A 14,804-nucleotide genomic window follows, 5' to 3' on the forward strand; every position below is an offset into this window, starting at 1 on the left:
TCCATCAACGGTGAAGGGACCCAGCCCAGGGCACCGCCAAGTTCTCCTTCACATCAGGCTCATTGAAATCCAGGGGGAGGGGGAGGGGGAGGGAGGAAGAGACATTGGAAAAGTTTCCCCCCAAAAGTCTGGCAGGATGGACCCTGGGGAGGAGGAGCTCTCAGGAACCCCGCGAGGGTGGTGGGCAGAAGGGAAAGGCAGGGTTGCCTCAGGCGTCAGATTTTACTTTTTAAACAAGGCACACACGGGGCACCTGGCTAGCTCAGTAGGTACGGCATGCAACTCTTGATCCTGATCAGGGTTGTGAGCTCGAGCCCCGTGTTGGGTGTAGACGTTACTTAAAAGTAAAATCGTAAAAAAACACAACAAGGATATGTTCATGTATCATCGATATCAACTTCAAAATACGGTAGGTGCCCCGAGGTTTCGGAAGTGAGCCCATCCATTTCCCCAGGTCTCCAGGGGGGTAATTCTTAAAATGCGGGCCCCCCCCCCCCCCCCCCCCCCCGAGCATCAGCCAGTTCCTGGGAACTTCCAGAAATGCAAATCCTCAGCCCACCCAGATCTGCAGAATCGGAAACTCTGGGGGTGGGGCCCGGCCACCCCAGTTGGAACATACTCTGTGCCCTAGAGCACCGCTTCTCAAAATAGGGTACACCGGAATCCCCTGGGGATCTTGCCGAATGACACGCTGTTAGTGGGCCTTCGGGGGGGGGCCCGAGAGTCCGCATTTCTGACAACCTCCCAGGAGATACGGAGGCTGCCTGTCGTGGACCACACTTTGAGAGGCAAGGCTCTAAAGCAGGGGTCAGCAAAGGATCCCCCTCCGCCTGTTTTCTAGACACACAGCCGCACCCAATCCTTGGCATACTGCTGTCTACACCGCGAAGCAGAGTGGCTGGACAGAGACTTCTAGGCATAAACTCCTATCTGGTCCTTTACAGAAGAAGTGTGCCCGCCTGATGGAGCCTCTCTCCGCCTGATCCCTCCCTCCCCACCTCTCCGGCCTGGCCTCCAATCGTGATTCCAGAGAGGGTCAGCATCCTCCTGCCTCCAGCCACGCCAGCAGCTCCTTCTGCAGACTTCTCTCCACACTGCCCCCCGGCCTTCCCCCGGCCCCGTCTGGAAGCCCACCCCCACCGCAGCCCCACGGCATCCCAAACAGGCTTGGGTCCCGGCCTCCCTCACCAGCCTGAGGCAGGGACCTGGGTCGAGGCGTTGAGCGGATCTCTGAGGCCCCCCCACAAGACACAAGACACACTTGGGAAGGGGGCTCTCTGCATCTTTATCTCCCGCGGGGTCAGCGGCCCTCCAGCGCCCGGTCTCGGGCTATGACGGCCTCCTCAAACTTGATCATGAGCGTGGTGCCCTTGTGCCAGTGCGCCGTGACCTTAGCAGGAAAGCCGCTGTGCGTGAGCACCGCCTCCACGATGCCCGCCGTGAAGCTGGCGCAGTTGAGCGTGCTGTTCTCCTTGGGCACGGAGATGTAGGTGTTGATGAGCGGCTCCCGCTCTATGATGTAGAAGGTTCGCGCGTCGTCGTTGGCCTGCTCCAGCTTGTCGGCCTCCTTGCCGAAGAGCGCCTTCCACACGGCGCCCTTGACGAAGAGCAGGGCGCCCAGCACCTTGGTCTCGCGCCGGGCACCCTTTTCGCGGGCCACCAGGGCGTCCAGAACGCGCGCGCCCACCTGGCGGCCCAGCGCGGCCAGGCGCGCCTGCAGCTCGGCCACGGAGAAGACGCGGCTCTGGCAGTGCTGTACCAGCTCGGAGAAGAGCAGCGCGAAGGCGCTCAGGCTCACCTCGGTGCGCGGCCGCACCAGCGCGCGCTCCAGCAGCGCCGACTTCCCGCGCGTGAAGCGCGCCTCCATCCTGCCGCCGCCCTGCGGGGACACAAGGAAGCGCGTGTGGGGCGGGGAGGGGGGTGCGGAGAACGCCACTGCTGACCTCCCGTGTAGGAAAGGAAGAGGGGGAAAGAAAGGGGGGGCGTCCGCCGGCGCGTAAAGCACGCCCCCTCCATGAAGCCTAAGCCCGTGAAGGAAGACGGGGAAAGAGGCAGGTTTGCACCTTTGGGGGAAGGGGGGAGGTGGGAAGACACAAGACGGGGAGGGGAAGGGGGCGCTGGAAACCACTCTTAAGTTCCAGGCGATTGCTCCTACGTGAAAGGACCTCTGTGCCCTGCCCCCTCTGCCACCTGTGGGAGCGACTAGAGAACCAGTGCATGGGGGGGCGGGGGGACCAAGGATGGGGGGCCGTGAGAAGACTCGGGTACTGTCCCCTGCAAGCGCTCCAGCAAAAACAGCGCTGACTTCTGCAGATGAAGAGAACATCCCCGCCTCTCCCCTGCGGAAAGCCAGACAAACGGGAGAAGGCAGTAGGGTGCGTCAAGACCCCTGGCGGGGGCGGGGGGGGGGGGGCTGCGGTTTGGGGGACGAACAGAGGAGATGCGAGGCGCAAGCTAGGAGGAAACGGCTCTGGCAGCGCCCATGTGTCAGGCACGAAGCACGCCTCCTTGAGACGTGGGCGGGCCTGCGTTTGTAAGGAAGACTGCGGGGGGGGGGGGCGCACAGAAGGCGTTGGGAACCCCTCCATCTCCGCGCCCTCCAGAAATGTAGCTGGACAGTGGAGGACAAGGTGGAGGAGGCCGAGGCCGAGTGTGAGACCCGAAGTTTGGGGGGCCCAGGAGGGGGCGCTGTGATCCTCCCATCCTAGCGCCCCAAGCTAGTGGTCAGTGGGGGAAGAGACCCGGAAAAGGCTGTTGGAGAAAACCCAGAGGGGGCGCTAAGATCTCCGCGGAGCGGATCTACGGTGGGGGTGTGGGGGACAGGAGCTGCTGGGGGGAATCCCAAAGGCGCGGAGACACCCTCCCTCCCCGCCCCCCGTCCTCGCCCATTCAAGTGTGAAGCCTCTGCCAGGGGTGGGGTCGAGAGGAGGAGCGGAGAACCCCCTTCCCACTACCAGGGAAGGAGCCAGAGGCCGGCGGGGTCTGGGGAGGGTGGGCCTGCCCCAACGAAGTCTGCGGGGGCGGGGGGGGGGGGAAGGCCAGCGGGGGAGGGGGTCCAGGGGCTCCAAGACGCCCCCCAGGTGCGCAGCCGACTACAGGAGGGCCCAGAGCGTGAGACGGGGGGGTGGGGTGGGGTGGGGGTGTTGAGACCCCTCCACTGGGCTGTGACGGGGGCCAGTAAGCTAAGCCCCGGAGAGGCGGGGGCCCCAAGCCCCCCACGCCGGCGTGAACCGGGCAGAGGGCCGGGGAGGGAGCCCACCCTCCTCAAGGACCGTCCCCCCTTGCGTGGGCCGAAGCGGACGGACCGGGGATCGCGGGCGCCGAGACCTTAGGCCGGGATCCCCAGGCCCACCGGGCGCGGGAGGGTCCGAGAACGGACGAGGCCCGACGCGGGTAGGGGTCGCGGGCGGGCGGGGTCTCACCAGGGTACTGAGGCCTTCGGTTCGGCCGAGCAGCTTTACGGCGCCGTAAAAGGCCTTAAGTGCGCAGGCGCTGCGGCGGACAGGCTCGTGGGCGGGGCGCGCGCGCTCACGGAGATTCCAGAGAGCAGCCGCCTGGGGGCGCGCGTGTCCGGGGCAGCCGACGGAGGGGTGTGGCCCTGAGGCCAAGGGCCGGGGTGGCGTGGGGTGCCAAGCGCTCAGGCAAACTGCACGGATGGCTACCGGCTCAAGAGCACACAGTTGACGATGGGCCCATGTCTCGGTCTCAGGGGCACATGTGTGCCCTTGGGCATACGTCTATTTGGCCTGGGAGCACACCTATGCCTTGGGGACACAGTCTCTGGTCTTAGGGACACGTGTATATCCTTGGGCACATGTTCTCTCAGGGACACACGTCTGCCCGTGTGCACATGTCCATTTGTCTTAGGGACAAACGTTTGCCTGTGGACACATGTTCTCTTAGGGGACATACGTCCACGAGCCAGGGCACAGTGCACTTAGGGGCATGCGCACTCACTAATATATGCTCAGTGGGCATATACACTCAGGAATAGTTACACCCATGGGGACATGCTTAAGGGTTCAGATGTATCTGTGGGTCCCCCTACACTTAGGGAGACATTAATTTTTTTTTAATGTTTATTTTTGAGAGAGAGAGAGAGAGAGAGAGAGAGAGAACGCGAGTGGGGGAGGGGCAGAGAGAGAGGGAGACACAGAATCCAAAGCAGGTTCCAGGCTCCGAGCTGTCAGCACAGAGCCGGACGCGGGGCTCGAACCCACGAACTGGGAAATCATGACCTGAGCCGAAGTCGGACGCTCAACCGACTGAGCCACCCAGGAGCCCCACTTAGGGAAACAGTGTATATCTCGGGCCACAAACCCTACTGGGCACACAATCTCAGGCACGGAGACTGTTCCTCGCTGGGTACAAGTTCATGGGCACAAAAGGACCCATTCAGGGCATTCATGCTCACACACGCTCGTGCCCCCAGGGCTCCTGGTTATCAAGTGCGCGTGCTTGCTGTGTGACTTTCCTCATCCCTTAATACTTGCAGACCTTCCACCACCGGGTCCCCACCCCCACCCCCAGATGCTCCCAGGAACAGATCTGAAAGCCACATTCTTTCCCATTGGCCTTTATCGTCACAAATCACAAAACGTGAGTGCAGAAACAAGGGAACGCACAAATGTACCCGCTCTGCACACCCTCGGTGACATAATCAGTCACACACTGACACCCACCTGTTCAGACAACACAGGGAGTGACGGGGTACACTCTCAACACCTGCAGTTACAGTCATGTAGGGGGTGCTCCGCACGCACACACGCACACACACAGCTCCAGGACATTCACACGCAACATACCACAGGACATTCACACGTGTTCACAGTGCAACACGTGCTACCAACACCCGCGCTCAGGCTGACACACTTCTGCGGTCCTTGCTGACACAGCCGCCCACTGTGTCATGTGTTATCGCTCCCATGACGCCATGAGGCACACGTGCGGCCGTCTTCACGGGGAAGTGCAGCCCCGTCCTCCAAGCTGCAGCCCGGGTGTCAATGTCTTCTCATTTATTGAGCTGTGGGCTCTGAGCAGGATGAAGACCCAAGGTCAGGCAGATCCCTTCCCCCGTCCCCCCCCCCCCCCCCAGAGAGAAACCAGGGCCAGAGATGTGGCTCCCTCCTCATCCACCTCCCTAGCACAACTTACGTGGCTGCGGCTTCTTCTCTAGTACCTTGGAGATTTCATGTAATTTAGTCTTGATTTGGCTTAAGTCTGGGGGCAGGGGGACAGGAGAAAGCTGGTCTGGGCCTCAGACAAGGCCCTCACCTTTATTGGAAGCCTCTTCCCTGCCCACCCCGCCCCCGCCCCAGCCTGGGTGTTGCAGAGCCCATGTACTTGGCCTTCCCTTTTTAAATATCCCCGCCCAGAGGGTGACATCCATCACCCCCTAAACCCTGAGCACTGGGAGGGCAGACCCCTGCTGTCGCCTCCCCCAATCCCCCAGCGCCCAGCATGAGACAAAGCCCGCCCAGTAAGGGTCTGCAGGGGCACCTGTTGACAGCGTCTTCACTTTCTCATTCCCGACGTGGACATTTCTCTGGATCATGTCAATGTGCTGCCTGGCCTCCGTGATGAGCTGCTGGATGCTGCTCCAGCCCTGTTTCTGCTCCTCCTGACACTGTTGTCCCGAGATGGAGACTGAGGCAAGAAACAGACACGTCTGAATCACCGCTGCCCACCCCGACCCCATGGGCCTCCCCCAGGTCCCACCCTTACCATTCTGGAGCTCCCTTTTCACGACCAGCAGCTCCTGGGACACCTCAGAATCTGTTCAGGAGGAGGGGCGGGGGAGGCAGGAACACCCTTGAAGCGCCCCCAGTTGGGCTGTCCTGGGAACAAGGGTGGGGGAAGGGAGAGCAACGAGGGAGAAGGGAGACAGGGTGGGAACACGGGGCCTCCCCCACCTCCCGAGGCCCCCCTTTACGCCGCCCCAGCCCCCTCCCCACCCACCAAAGAACGACAAAAAGGAAAGTGAAACCGAAGACCCTACTCACTCTTCACCAGGACCAAGGCCAAGAGAACGATGCAGAACAGGGCAAGGAGGATGTACAGGCTCAGGGTGGCTCTGTGCAGCCAACGAGGGACCTGGGCAGAGTCTGGGGCCGGCCTCGACCAGGCTGGGACTGGAGCAGAGGCAGGACAGGTGACCTCCAGGACCCAACACTGCCGCTTAGACCGTCGGCACTGACTCTACACTGAGCTCTGACTCAGAGCTGTCTCGCCTGCTCCCACTCCTGCCGATACAGCCACTGCGACCACCAGCATGCACCCCGCCCACAGCCACCAGTAGTTGTCCGTAACGCTGTCACCGTCAGGTCTCCCCCTTGCCATCCCCTTCGCCAGCACTCACAACATCAGCAGCAGCTGTCACTGAAGCCCATCCACCTCAGTGCCTGTCGTTATCAGCACTGTCCCCAGCAACAAGTCTCATCAGCTCTTGTCTAGGTGGTTCCTTCCTGATCCACTGCACGATCACCTCACCAACATTACCCACACTGTCACCAACACTCCCACCAACACCAGCACCACTCGCATCATCATCGCCACCTGCGGAGCTACCCCCGCGACTGTAACTCACAAGCCCTGAGGCCACCACGCCCCACACCATTGCCCCAGGCCTCCTCACAGTGCCCTTGTTCCCGTGATGTCCTACCAGGGGCCCCTCCCGAGGCTGTGCGGTGCGGGCTGGCAGGTGGCTGCTTGCCTCGATTCTTGGGTGGTGAATGGCTGCCCCTTGGTTGCTCCTGGTTTCTGAAGGTCAAGGTGATATTCTCATAGTCAGGGTCTGCACCTGTAGGTGGGTGAGTGAGACTGGAAACCTGCCTGGAGCTCTGGGGCTGGGGTGGGGGTCGGAGGGGGGCTCAGAGATCTTGGCTCAACCAAACCCCTGCAGATAACAGATTTCTGGGATAAAAGAGAAGGAATGGGGAAACAAGATCTGCTTCTTGGTTAGGTGGAGAGGGCGTGTGTGAGTGTTTGGGGGGTACACGTACACACGTGCCTTTTGGGGTAGGGGAGGGAGCCCTGTGACCCAGCTTTCAGCCCCTTACCTCTCCCATCCCAACCTCTCCCTCCTGCCGTCTCCCCTCCCCACCTGGAGGTACCTAACCTTCCTTATGGTCTGGGGCCCTCTGTTTCTTGTCTTTGAAGGCTGCTGCCTGCATCTTGACCTCCTGATTCCAGCAGATTTCCTCAGACCCCATGGTTCCCAGTCTGCCAATTTGCCCACACACACCACACCCACCGGAAGGTGTCGCGGCAGATGAGGAAATCTCTGGGTTGAGGGTGGGGGGAGGAGAGGTCAGCCTCCTCTTTTCAGTGATCTGGGACCCTCTGACCCTGGGGCATCCTCTCCTCCCCTCCCAGATCCAGAGGGTCTTAGGAGTTCAGAGGTCTCACGGAGGGTCAAGCAGAGAAGCCCATGGACCCAGAGACAGGACAGAACGGTCAGGAACCCGTGGCAGTCATCCTGTTGCAATATACAAATGTATCATCAGGCTTACACAATGTGACATGTCAATTATGCTCGATGTAAATAAATTCAAAAGAATTTAAAGGACGATCAGGAACTTTACAGGAAGCTGTGTGTCTCCCCAAATGAACTTTGTCCCCTGCCCCTCTCAGGAGAAAACCTGGGGCACCTGGGGTCCCCACCTTTTAGGTTTGAGGCAGCCGGGCTTGGAAGCAGGATTCCTGAGCCTGCCACGTCTTTCTCCCCACCGGCCCCAGTCCCACCCCTCAGCTCCACCCCAAGAATTCTGCTTCTTTAAGGCCCCATGGGAGGAAAGGAACGGAATTAAGGCAAGAGGACCAATTACTGGAGCCCCACCCACATCTGGGACTGAAGCCAGACCCATGCCTTGACCTAACCCTGGATGGGGTGTCCCCTCTCCCCGGGTCCCCAGACAGAGACTCACTGGAAACACTCACTCTCATCCACACATCTGCTCATCTGCCCACACTCACACACACTCCCAAATACCCTTACGCATCTGCTCACGTATTCACATGGCTTGCTCATTGGCATGCCTCTACAAGTGCTTGCCCTAGAGAAATATCCATATTCATGCATTCACACGGTGGCACTCTGTCTAGATGTCTTAGAGCTCTCTTTGTCTGTGACCTTGAAGACTGGAGATAAAAATGAGACAACGTGTACAGGGAATTTTCTCTTTAACTCTAGAACAGTGCCTTCTGGTAGAAATGTAATGTAAACCACATCTCCAGTTTAAAATTTTCTGGGGGTGCCTGGGTGGCTCAGTCGGTTAAGCGTCCGACTTCAACTCAGGTCACGATCTCGCGGTCCGTGAGTTCGAGCCCCGCATTGGGCTCTGGGCTGATGGCTCGGAGCCTGGAGCCTGCTTCCGATTCTGTGTCTCCCTCTCTCTCCCTCCCTCCCCCATTCATGCTCTGTCTCTCTCTGTCTCAAAAATAAATAAACGTGAAAAAATTTTTTTTAAAAAAATCATCTTAAAATTTTCTAGCAGCCGCATTAAAAAGATAACAAAAAAGCAGAGAGTTAATTTTAATAATGTATTGTACTTAGCATAGTACAATTATCACTTCAGCATGTAGACGAGACTAAAAAATTATCGAGATGTTTTTGGTTTTTGGTTTTTAGACCTTTGGGTTTTGGCTCTGAGACCTTTTTTTGGTACTAAATCCTTGAAAACAAACGTGTCTTGTGTTTACACTTAAGGCACATTTCAAGTATTTGATGGCTGCCTTACTGGACAGCGCTGGTCTAGACTATTGATGAAGTTTTGGGGTGATGGGTCCAGAGCCGACGGCCAAGAAAGAATTCTTAAAGATGTCTTGGTGCAAAAAAAGGTGATTTTCTTAAAGCATGGGGACAGGACGCCTGCGCGAAAAGAGCTGCGCTGGGGTTGTGACAGGTAACTCAAATATGCCCTCATTTGGGAGGGGGTCAGGGATGGAGTAAGTCTCTAAGGAATTTTGGAAGCAAGGGTTCCAGGACCTTGAGGGGCTGGCTGTTGCTAGGGAAACACCATTTATTACTGTTTGATAAAACCTCAGTCACGAGACCCTTCGGATGTATATGGGGGAGGGGCCAGAAGCTGGGAGGATGGTTGCCAGCATATATCTTGGGGCAGTTGAGATAAAGGAAATGGATTCACAGGATCCTTGAGGTAGGGATCGCGTTAAGCTAAGGTTTTTTTTTTGCCCCCAGGAAAGTGTCATCCTTGAGGCAGCTGAGCTCCTAGAGGGACGTCACAAGGACTTGTCAATGGGCTGTAGGCAGTAAGCGGATTTGATTTTCCATTTGCCTTAGTTTCCCACATCACCACGGCAAGCACTTAAACCCCTTTCCTTTGTTCTTGGGTAGCTGGGAGTGTCCAAGGAATATCACACAGATCCCACCCGGGCGAGGGGGGTGGGGTGGGGTGGGGTGTTAGTTTGTGCTCAGCCTGCCTCGTGCTCCCTCATCAGCTATCCCAGTTTCCTCCCTTTGGAACAATAAGTAAAAGAGAATTTAAAAGGGGCGCCTGGGTGGCGCAGTCGGTTAAGCGTCCGACTTCAGCCAGGTCACGATCTCGTGGTCCGTGAGTTCGAGCCCCGCGTCGGGCTCTGGGCTGATGGCTCAGAGCCTGGAGCCTGTTTCCGATTCTGTGTCTCCCTCTCTCTCTGCCCCTCCCCCGTTCATGCTCTGTCTCTCTCTGTCCCAAAAATAAATAAACGTTGAAAAAAAAAAAATTAAAAAAAAAAAAAAAGAATTTAAAAGACTTTTATGTGTGAGAAGTATGTTTTAGCTCTTAAATGTGTGATTAAACTGTTCTCGAAACTATTGCCAACCTTGTCTGCTCAGAGATTGGTTTAATAGTGATTAGACGGCAGGGGCGCCCGGGTGCCTCAGTCGGTTGGGCCGGCCAACTTCGGCTCGGGCCATGACCTCATGGTTCATGGGTTCCAGCCCCGCGTCGGGTTCTGGGCGGAGAGCTCGGAGCCTGGAGCCTGCTTCGGAATCTACGACTCCCCCCACCCCCCCGCCCTCTCTGTCCCCTTCCCAGCTCATGCCCTGTCTCTCAAAAAATAAATAGACGTTAAAAAAATTTTTTTTAAAAATAGTGATTAGATGGCAGCTCCTCCCTCTGACCTTAGAAAGAAGTCAGCAACTGAGGAATTCAACTCCCTTTCCTGATGTAACAGCCGCGGAGGAGCCGGACCAATGGGCAGCTGGCTCTGCTGTGATGGACAGGTGCAGGGGGTGGGGCCGCAGCACCGCGCATTACGGAAGGTCAGTTGAAGCCAAGACCAGACTCCAGCCCTCTGGCAAAGTGGTAGCTGTGAGACTGGAGGCCCACGAGCGGTCATGAGGGGGCTCTGTGGGGTTCCCTGACCAGCCCCTGCCATGGAGTAATAGTCTCAGTTTTCTCTTAAGAAAGAATATGCGTCTCAAGTCCAACCGACCGTAAACCAGAGGTTGGTTTAGAGTGGGCACATGATCCAGGCCCAGCCAATCAGAGTCTAAGATTTGACACAGGGGTGGGCAAATGAGCCAGAGTCAGCCCATGAAGCTCAGGCCCGGGACTTTTGTTGCATTTACCAGGAAAAAAAAGGCATTTCGTCTTTTTTTTCCTCTCCACTGGGACTCTCAGAGACTGGGAAGATGTAAGCCTGGAGCTGTGATGGGGAAGGACCTACTGAGAGAGAAGCCAGCCCTGAGGAAAGCAGACCGGAGAGGCAGTCGGGTCCTGGAGGCATCATCTGATACCTGGATCCAGCCATACCTGAACCCATTGCTCTACCCTGAGCCTCTCAGTTGCATAACCCAGAATTTTCCTTTTACTTTTGCTCACACTGGTTTGAAGTGGCATTTGTGGCACTTGCGACTAGACCAATCTTGGCTGCCTCAGGGGGCTGGGCAGTTGGCAATTGAGGAAATGGAGGCTTAAGAAAGGAGCTTGCCTGTCCAAGTGTGCACTGTGGGACAGAGAATGTGAAGTGAAGTGAAGTGAATTGGAAGTGAAGTCTCTGAAGAGTACCTTCTTGGGGTCCAGATACAGGGGGGCAATTGAGTAGGACTTGGAGGTAAAGACGCATTCTGACCAGAATCTGGGGACAAAGGAGGGCGCCCCCCTCCACATCAGTGAGGGGGCGGGACAGGCCAGGCACTAGACTCAACTTCTCTCCTCCTCCACACACTTCTGACTCAGTGGTCCCACCTCAACCCCATGGCCGCCGTGGGGTCAGGAGGGAGGACCTAGGAGAGGAACCTCTGGATTGGGGTCTGGGTGGGCTCCAGGGGCAACAGGAGTGTTTGTGATGTCAGCTTATGGCCACCAGGAGCAGACAGGAGGCTGTGGCATCGTAGGAGGTGGGTGGCTGTGGAAGGAGAGTCCAAAACATCTTGAAAACCAGGATCCCACCCCATTGCCCATTCCCAAGTCCCTGGAGCGTGCTGCTGGGGACTGGGACATTTGAGGCTGGGGTCCCTTTCAAGACCGGGCACCACGTGTTCTGAAGTCTGAGTCTGTGTCTTTCAAGGGACTGGGTTGTAAGATAATTTAAAACTATCTTAACGAATAGGATTATTATTTGATAATAATAACAACAATAATAATAATAATAAATTAGGATTAGGAGTCCCAGGGAACTGGACTCTGAATCACCAGATTTGTGCCCCCAGGAAGCTGTGCAGGGGTCACACGTGACTCATCTTCTGGGTCAGAATTCAGACTGAGATCGCGGTCCTTCCAGGCTGGGATGGGGACTCTGTCCAGGACTTAAATATGTCTATGTGTCTGTGCTCCTCTTTCCACGGGCACACCTTTGTGATTCAGGGGTGCCTCCTTGTGCCTACGTGTGTGTGTGTGTGTGTGTGTGTGTGTGTGTGTGTGTGTGTGTGTAGGCATGGCGTATCCCTGTGTGACCATAGTAACTGGGTTGCGTACTGTGTGCACATGGCCGTGTGTAACTGTGTCTGGACCTGAAGGGTGTGCACCTGCGTGGGGTATCCACGTGCGTATGTGGTTATTTATGTAACAGACATTTCCTGAGTGCCTACTATGTGACATGCTCTCTTTGAAGCGCCAGGGATACACCAAAGAGCGGACAAGTACCCTGCACTCTGTTTTCATATTCAAGTGTCCGTGAGGGTGTATATACCGCGGGTTGTTAACTAACTCCTCCAAACTGCGCCTGCAAGTGTGAAAACGTGAACTCGCGGTTCGTGGCCTCAGGTAAGCGTTCTCAGCCGGCTCCGGTGGAGATTCCTCCCTGTCCACGGCCTGGCTTTGCCTGTGCCTTGAGGGACCCTCAATGAGGTTGGGGAGTGAGGGATGGGGGCTCAGGACTCTGGGCTGAGAGGTGATTCAGGGGTCCACCTTGACCCTGGGGCTACTGGGGGTTTGGGGGGCCTGGAGTGTATGAGGGATGGGGGGCGGGGGTCCCCGTGCCGTCCAGACCTAGACCCCTGATGAAGCCTCGTTGTGGGGGCTGGGGCAGAATGAACCAGCGCCTTCCTGGAAGGCCAGAGACCCGAGGGTGATCGTCAAAGTGGCCTCAAAGGTAACACCCACTTCCCCTCCTGAAGGAGGCGATGCTCTTTGGGTGTGAGTGTCCTTAGAGGAAGTTGAGGCCCTCTTCTCCGAGGCAGAGGTGGGGGCAAACATGGCAAGAGGGGGATGGCCCCCGGCCACCGCCTCCCTCCAGCGTCTACGTGCCCCGCTCTTTTCGGAGACGCCAGCTCTCTCCCCCAAACCCCAGCAAGACAGCGCGGCGCCCAGCCCCTCGCCGTTGTCTTCTCAGGGTTTATTTCCAGCCCCGCCCCTCCGAGGCCTGGCCTCGCCCCGTCTGAAGCCCGTCCCCGCCCCTCTGAGGCCTGGCCACGCCCCCCAGCCGGGTGACCTCAGGCGGGGGCCTGCACGCGACAGCAGCGAGCCCCCGTCCAGTCCATGCCCGCGCACTGGCAGTGGCAGGTGGTCTCGGCGCGCACGTCCCACGAGCCGCAGGCGGAGCCACAAGTGCAGGCGGTGACGGCGAAGCCTGCGGGCGACAGGGGAGGGAGCTTGGCTCCGAGCCGGAGGCTACGGGCCTGGGGGTCGGAGGGGGCTGGAGGCTCCCAACACCTGGGAACGGGGGCCGCAGTGCTTGCGGCAGGGAGGCCGGCGGCTGGGGGGGGGTGGCCTGGACTCTCCAGTGTCCTAAGGAAATGCGGTCCCGGAGCGGGGGCGCGGGGAGGGCTGGGGCTGCAGACCAGGACTCCAGGGAAGTGGACTCAAGCAACCGAGGCTGGGGGCGCCTGGGGGGGCTCAGCTGGTTAAACCTCGGACTCGTCTCGGACTCAGCTCAGGATCCCAGAGTTGTGGGATCGAGCTTCGCGTTGGGCTCTTGCTGAGCCTGGAGCCTGCTTGGGATCCTCTGTCTCCCTCTCTCTCTGCCCCTCCCTTCCTCTGTCTCTCTCAAAATAAAGAAACCTTTAAAGGGAAAGAAATAGAGGCTGGTCTTAGGGGGAGGGGGTACGGGGTACTGGGAATATAACTGAGAGCCTGGACAAAGGACTTCTGTACTCACCTAAGGGGCAGGTGGCCAAGTCACCCCTGGAGGTGACCGTTCGGCAGCTCAGGCCGATGGTCCTTATTGTCTCAAGGACTGTGGGAGAAGAAGGGACCGAATGAGACCAAGCTGCCCCTCCCCCACTCTCATGCTGCCGGGGTGGATTGGAGACCCGCCCAGGGGGTCTGGAAAGCGCTTTGGAGGAAGGCCCAGGTGGTCGGGGGGGGGGGGGGGGGGGGCCCTGGTAGAGAGCGAGAGCCGTGGGCGGGCAGCTCACCGCCTCCCAGGCTCCCATGAGTGTTTTAGAGGAAGGAGGATTCGGGGCTTCTGCTGAAGGCCGAGCTGCATGGGGGCTGCGGTTGGGTCGGGTCTGGGGGTGAGGTTTGGTTCTGGTTGGGGCTGGCTTCATGGTGGCTCTATGTCAGGAGTTAGAGGGGTTTCTGAGGCCCCTGCTGAGGGTCCTCACTTGAGCGGGTGCCGTCCTGGATCTTCTCATTGATGGCTTCCTCCACTGGACACACAGACCTGCCACGCACCAGCAGCCCCAGGACCGGGAGGAGGAGGAGGGGAAGAGCCTTCATTCCGCAGGAAATGCAAGAGGGAACCAAGACACCCACAGCTGGGTCCGGGGAGGATCGCGCCTACAGAGCAGGAGGGATATGGAACCCTGGGTCCCTGTGGGGGACGCGGCTGGAGTCCCCGCTTTGCCATGGCCCCCTCGGGCTGGGGCTCTGGGCTGAGCCAGGGCTGGGCTCTGGGCAGCCGTCACTTACCCTCTGGATGGACTCAGCAGGCCAAATCTCGGACACTGATTTCGTGCGCCTGCCACAGGTCCCTCTTTAAAGCTTCTGAATGTGGAGCTTCCTGTCCTGGCAAAGTTTCTTGGCTCCCTGACCCTCCCATCCCATATCCGGGGCCAAGAGGAAGCCCCCAGGCCAGACTCCAGGGGCCTAGGGGTGGAAAGCCCTGCCCCCCTCTCCCCCTGCCACAGTTTCCCCATTCAAGAGCCCCCCCCCCCACCCTTGTCACATCCGGGCTGGGGCTGGTCCAGGAGGTAGTGCCTGGGGCATGATTCCAGAAGCCCTGGTTCCAGACGCTGGGAGCTTGCATGCAGGGGTGGGGAGTGCAGGCATGTCCAAAATAACCTCCCCGTGTGTGAACTGCGTAGGAGGTTCATACCCGGATGCCCATCAACAATGGAATGGATACATTCATGGTTTATTTTCCTTCAATGGAACCATCCGCAACAGATGGTGACAAACGACAGCCCATGGGACAAA

The 14,804-nt window shown here is 58.3% G+C and overlaps 3 protein-coding genes across 6 annotated transcripts; all 3 read right to left on the minus strand.

The window, feature by feature from the left end:
• Positions 1-1,266: 1,266 nt before the first annotated feature.
• On the minus strand, positions 1,267-3,514 carry TRAPPC5 (trafficking protein particle complex subunit 5). Of its 2 annotated transcripts, none has more exons than XM_045496466.1 (2): positions 3,423-3,514; positions 1,267-1,879 (listed from the first exon to the last, which is right to left on the minus strand). In XM_045496466.1, exon 2 carries the CDS (start codon positions 1,865-1,867, stop codon positions 1,301-1,303), a length of 567 nt encoding a protein of 188 aa, XP_045352422.1. In that variant the 5' UTR covers positions 1,868-1,879; positions 3,423-3,514; the 3' UTR covers positions 1,267-1,300. The 2 variants fall into 2 exon arrangements, with proteins under 2 accessions (XP_045352422.1, XP_045352424.1); XM_045496468.1 differs by lacking the exon at positions 3,423-3,514 and adding an exon at positions 3,306-3,395.
• Positions 3,515-4,560: 1,046 nt separating this feature from the next.
• Positions 4,561-7,244, minus strand: MCEMP1 (mast cell expressed membrane protein 1). Of its 3 annotated transcripts, none has more exons than XM_045496464.1 (7): positions 7,153-7,244; positions 6,662-6,801; positions 6,003-6,131; positions 5,725-5,775; positions 5,500-5,646; positions 5,155-5,220; positions 4,561-5,032 (listed from the first exon to the last, which is right to left on the minus strand). In XM_045496464.1, the coding sequence occupies exons 1-7, from the start codon at positions 7,209-7,211 to the stop codon at positions 5,016-5,018; spliced, it is 609 nt and encodes a 202-aa protein (XP_045352420.1). In that variant the 5' UTR covers positions 7,212-7,244; the 3' UTR covers positions 4,561-5,015. The 3 variants fall into 3 exon arrangements, with proteins under 3 accessions (XP_045352420.1, XP_045352421.1, XP_045352419.1); XM_045496465.1 differs by having other exon boundaries at positions 6,713-6,799; positions 7,118-7,242; XM_045496463.1 differs by having other exon boundaries at positions 6,662-6,799; positions 7,118-7,242.
• A 5,438-nt stretch (positions 7,245-12,682) lies between these two features.
• RETN (resistin) lies at positions 12,683-14,487 on the minus strand. Its single transcript, XM_045496469.1, has 4 exons — positions 14,298-14,487; positions 13,991-14,165; positions 13,543-13,620; positions 12,683-13,014 (listed from the first exon to the last, which is right to left on the minus strand). Exons 2-4 carry the CDS (start codon positions 14,103-14,105, stop codon positions 12,878-12,880), a joined length of 330 nt encoding a protein of 109 aa, XP_045352425.1. The 5' UTR covers positions 14,106-14,165; positions 14,298-14,487; the 3' UTR covers positions 12,683-12,877.
• Between the last annotated feature and the right edge of the window lie 317 nt (positions 14,488-14,804).

The sequence above is a fragment of the Leopardus geoffroyi genome, chromosome A2 (assembly GCF_018350155.1).
Source record: "Leopardus geoffroyi isolate Oge1 chromosome A2, O.geoffroyi_Oge1_pat1.0, whole genome shotgun sequence".
Classification (NCBI taxonomy): Eukaryota; Metazoa; Chordata; class Mammalia; order Carnivora; family Felidae; genus Leopardus; species Leopardus geoffroyi.

Coding starts and splice junctions, on each gene's coding strand:
- MCEMP1 (XM_045496463.1), bottom strand. CDS start 7,211: ATGGGGTCTGAGGAAATCTGCTGGAATCAGGAGGTCAAGATGCAGGCA. Junction 6,800..7,117: donor GGCCCCAGACCATAAGGAAG/GTTAGGTACCTC, acceptor ACCCACCTACAG/GTGCAGACCCTGACTATGAG. Junction 5,776..6,002: donor GGCCTTGGTCCTGGTGAAGA/GTGAGTAGGGTC, acceptor CCTCCTGAACAG/ATTCTGAGGTGTCCCAGGAG.
- RETN (XM_045496469.1), bottom strand. CDS start 14,105: ATGAAGGCTCTTCCCCTCCTCCTCCTCCCGGTCCTGGGGCTGCTGGTG. Junction 13,621..13,990: donor CCAGGACGGCACCCGCTCAA/GTGAGGACCCTC, acceptor CTTCTCCCACAG/TCCTTGAGACAATAAGGACC. Junction 13,015..13,542: donor CTTGGCCACCTGCCCCTTAG/GTGAGTACAGAA, acceptor TGTCGCCCGCAG/GCTTCGCCGTCACCGCCTGC.
- TRAPPC5 (XM_045496466.1), bottom strand. CDS start 1,867: ATGGAGGCGCGCTTCACGCGCGGGAAGTCGGCGCTGCTGGAGCGCGCG.